Genomic DNA, 3954 nt, shown 5'->3' on the forward strand with positions numbered 1-3954 from the left:
TAGCAATCAAGGTCGTTTAATTTATTAATTTATTTAATCTTACTAAGTGATAACAAATATAAAACAATTAAGGCTATTTTATTAATTTAAATATGCGAGGCTAGAAGACAGCAATAATAAACAACCAAGTTTATTATTTTTTATTTATTTATTTAACATATAAAATTGGCAAATATTAAGCAATTAATATGTGCAAAAATAAAGTTTGAAAATTGATAAGCTTTGAGTAGGAATTTTTATTTTAAAATGTTTGTTTCTTTGTAAGGATGATGCCACGATATTGTTGATCGCGCTCCTCCACCATAGAAACAATTTTGATTTGAGGTCGGTCTAAAAATAGTTTATGTTTTTGAAAAATGATTTAAAAGATTTAGTTCACACATAGGCACATAAACATTTACACATAAATGCACATAATTCTTTTTGAAATTCATGGGTAGGTGGTACTTCCGAGGATGCGTCAGGTTTAAAAAATTGGAACTAGACCTCATAGTTCCTTTGACTTTCCCACTAACGATAGGTTAGGAGATAGTACTTGCAATTTATGTTCAAAATAAACAATGTCAAAATCAATCCAAAATTTTAAAGGAAGATTGAATAATGACTTTTTTAAGAAAATTATGTTACAAGGTTTTGATATGAAATGTTTTTAAAGTCAAGTTAAATGCATGAAATGATTCTAATTTAGTATTATTTTAAGAAAATAACATATTGCAAGGAATGCGGAAATCTTCAAGAAAAAGGAAAGGGATTACTCATGAAATAATATTAACTAATTTTAGGGGGAGGACACAAATATGCACAAACGAAATTTATTATCTTATTTACAAACCTATAGACATGACTTCTAGGTGTTCAAAAAAAGTAACATATATATATGCCTAATTTTGTAAATTTAAATGTTATGGACAAATTAAACCTTAGACATGGTTTCTACATGACAAGATGATGCTAAAATTATAACATTATTAAAACACCTAATCGGCCTATTAAATTACTATGATTTGCTTTTAACATTAACGGAATCTAGTTTATTATTTTTAGACTTTATTAACAAAAGTGTCAAGCAAATTGAAAATTGATTAGATTATAACACCTATAAACATTAAATCTAGGTGGTTAAAGACAAACCTATAGGCATGATTTCTAAAAAATATAACGAACAAATAAGCATGTAAATCCCCCTCCCCTAGACGACCCCCAAATAAATTTATTATATGATCTTTAGGGTTACAATTGTTACATCATTCGAATAAATAAAATAGCGAAAAAAAATAAAAATATATAGATATATATATACATTCAAACAAATAAATAAATCCTTCTTCAGTTAATCTTCAACTTGAACTTCAAATATGAAACCTGTCAAAGTAATTAAATAACTACACAAGTAATCACACTTGTTAGTTAAGGTGAGACAATATGCAATCGTTTAATGACGAATTCTACATACAAAACAATAGCTTACACAAATTGTGAATGTAAAGATAGTGTGAATGTTAAGAATACTAACCCGTTAATCAAAACGAATTGATTCAACCTTTACTCGAACAAAGTAATAAGATAGCAAAGAAGAACCCTTGAATAATTACCGGAATATTAATGTTTTGTTAAGTAGCAAGAGAGCAAATGAGAGAAGGGAGAATGATGAGAGAGTTTTGTGATTGAGAGTGAATGAATGTGTGAATGAATAAAAGGAGTCTCTTTATATAGCAGAGGAGGGGGAAACAAATAAGGGAAATAAATATTTAAAGAAATCAATTATAATACAATTTTCCTTATTTTAAAGGATATCCTAATCAGAAAAATATGTTAATATTTCAATATCAAATATAAACAAGTAAGAATAAATTAATAGAGATTAATATACATATTCCTTAAATAAAGAGAAGCCAAAATCAAAAAGTTATTCTGCCATAAATAGGCAAGTAAGAAATCAGTCACTTTCAATTAATATTAATTTCCTTAATTACGAGGAAAATAAAATATGATTTATTTATATATTATTATTATATTTTTTTATTTACCAAATAAAAGAGCAAGAAATTGTCCAAAATTAAATAATGGCAAAAGAAAACCATCACAATTTTTACCAAATTCAAAATTACGGTCCAACATGATTTTGCATAAAATCAGCACAAGATTTTTTAGCAATTCAAATTAAGCATTTTTATCAATTCAAATTAAGCAAATAAGGAATCAACCCACTATGAAAGTCATACAGAACATAATCTTCCATCAACTAATTAGCTATGTAATTAACATATGACCTATTTCACGACTTAATTAGACAAGAAAACAATGAACTGATTTAACATACAATCTTACTAATTTAATCAAGAGACCAACATACATGATATGATACTACTAGAAATTGAAGGGCAATGTTTTCACACACTTACTTGTGAAGTAAACAAATTAACCCATCAAAACAAGCTAACACAACAAGCGAAAAAAAATGGAGCAAACTATAATGACTCAACGATATTTAGATAGAAGGTGACCAAACATAATTCTTGTATCGATTTTTTTTTTAACTATTGGTTCGAACTTTAACATGAAACAGTTTTTTTTCACCTTTCTGGAGCAAGCAACACCTTAGTTCACGTAATAATCATGTTGAGAAAACTGAGATAAAATAATGTTTAAATAGAAGGACGTACCATGGATGGATCTAAAATTTGAGCAAATTACCAGAGCTTGTAGCTTGTTTACTTTTCTCATAGTTGCACCATCATTGCTCGCCGTATTCGGAGTCGGAGCCGCTGGTTGTCGTCTAAAGTTGCAGCTGTTTAGAGATCTCGCCGGATTTGGAGTTGAAGCATCTGAAAATCAGAGAAGAGAGGGGAGGGTCGAGGTTTCCTGTGCAGCTGCTGCTCGCCTGGCTGCTGCTATTGATGGCCGCTGCTGCTCGTCTGGTGGCTGCCGCCGGCCAGGGCTGCGGCTGTTGGATGCTGCTGGTTAACGCCAGTGGAGCCTGCTGGCGTCCTGCAGAAAGAAGAGAAAATAAAGGAAGGAGAAGAGAGGAGAAGACTCACCGGAGTTCCGCCATCTCTGTACTACTGTTGTGCCTCCGCTGGCCGCTGCTGTTCCTCGCCAGGCACCGCTGCCAGCGATGAGGAAACGAGACAGAGAAGAAGGGAGAAGAAGAGGAGAAAAGAAAAAAACGAAGGGAGGCGCGATGACTGCCAGCAGCTGCTGGGCTCGTTGGCGGAAAGAATGGGGTGGGGGAGAGAGAGGGTCGCCGGTCGGAGAAGGGGAGGAGAACTAAGAAGAGAGAGGCGGAGTGTGGCGGCGTTTCGCCGGAAAAAAAAAAGAAACGAGGGGAGAAAGAGATTAAGGGGGAGGTGGCGGCTGCCAGGGAGATGGAGGGAGAAGAGTGGAGGGCTGGCGACTGCTGGGGGAGAGGAGAGGAGGACGGCTGGTCGGAAAAAGGGAGAGAGGAGGAGGTTCGACGGGAGAGGGAGAAGAAGAGTGGGGGGCCGCTGGAGAGAGGAAAAAAGGGGAAGAATGGGAACAAATTTTAGGTTTTGTTATTTGATAGATTAAAAGGAGGATTTGATCTCAACCGTTGATCTAATTTGAAATGAAGGGCGAAGATTAGGTCTAGGAATTATTTGAGATGGATGGATGAGATTAAAGGTTGAAAAATAAAACTCAAATTGGTTGGAGGATTGAAATGGCTAAAATTGCAATTAAAATTGGTTAGAATTGAAAGGAAGAGGTGGCTATGATTGTAATAAAATTTTAATTGGAGTGGCTAGAATTGAAAGAAATTGGAATAGAATAGGCTAAAATTTAAATAATTCTAAGGAAAGTGTAAAAATTATTTAACTTTGAAACATTTGAAATTCATTAATAATTTTAAAATATTTTAATAATCCTTCGCTTCTTCTACTAGTTCAACTACGTCTACGATAATTTTATAAAGTAGAACATACTAAAATATATAAT

At 33.2% G+C, this 3954-nt stretch overlaps 1 protein-coding gene across 1 annotated transcript; it reads left to right on the forward strand.

Annotated features, from left to right (window-relative positions):
* The first annotated feature begins 2668 nt into the window (after positions 1-2668).
* On the forward strand, positions 2669-3549 carry LOC138338777 (uncharacterized). Its single transcript, XM_069289864.1, has 2 exons — positions 2669-2960; positions 3101-3549. The coding sequence occupies exons 1-2, from the start codon at positions 2669-2671 to the stop codon at positions 3547-3549; spliced, it is 741 nt and encodes a 246-aa protein (XP_069145965.1).
* The last annotated feature ends 405 nt before the right edge of the window (positions 3550-3954 follow it).

This window comes from Solanum lycopersicum, chromosome 10 (genome assembly GCF_036512215.1).
Source record: "Solanum lycopersicum chromosome 10, SLM_r2.1".
Taxonomy (NCBI): domain Eukaryota; kingdom Viridiplantae; phylum Streptophyta; class Magnoliopsida; order Solanales; family Solanaceae; genus Solanum; species Solanum lycopersicum.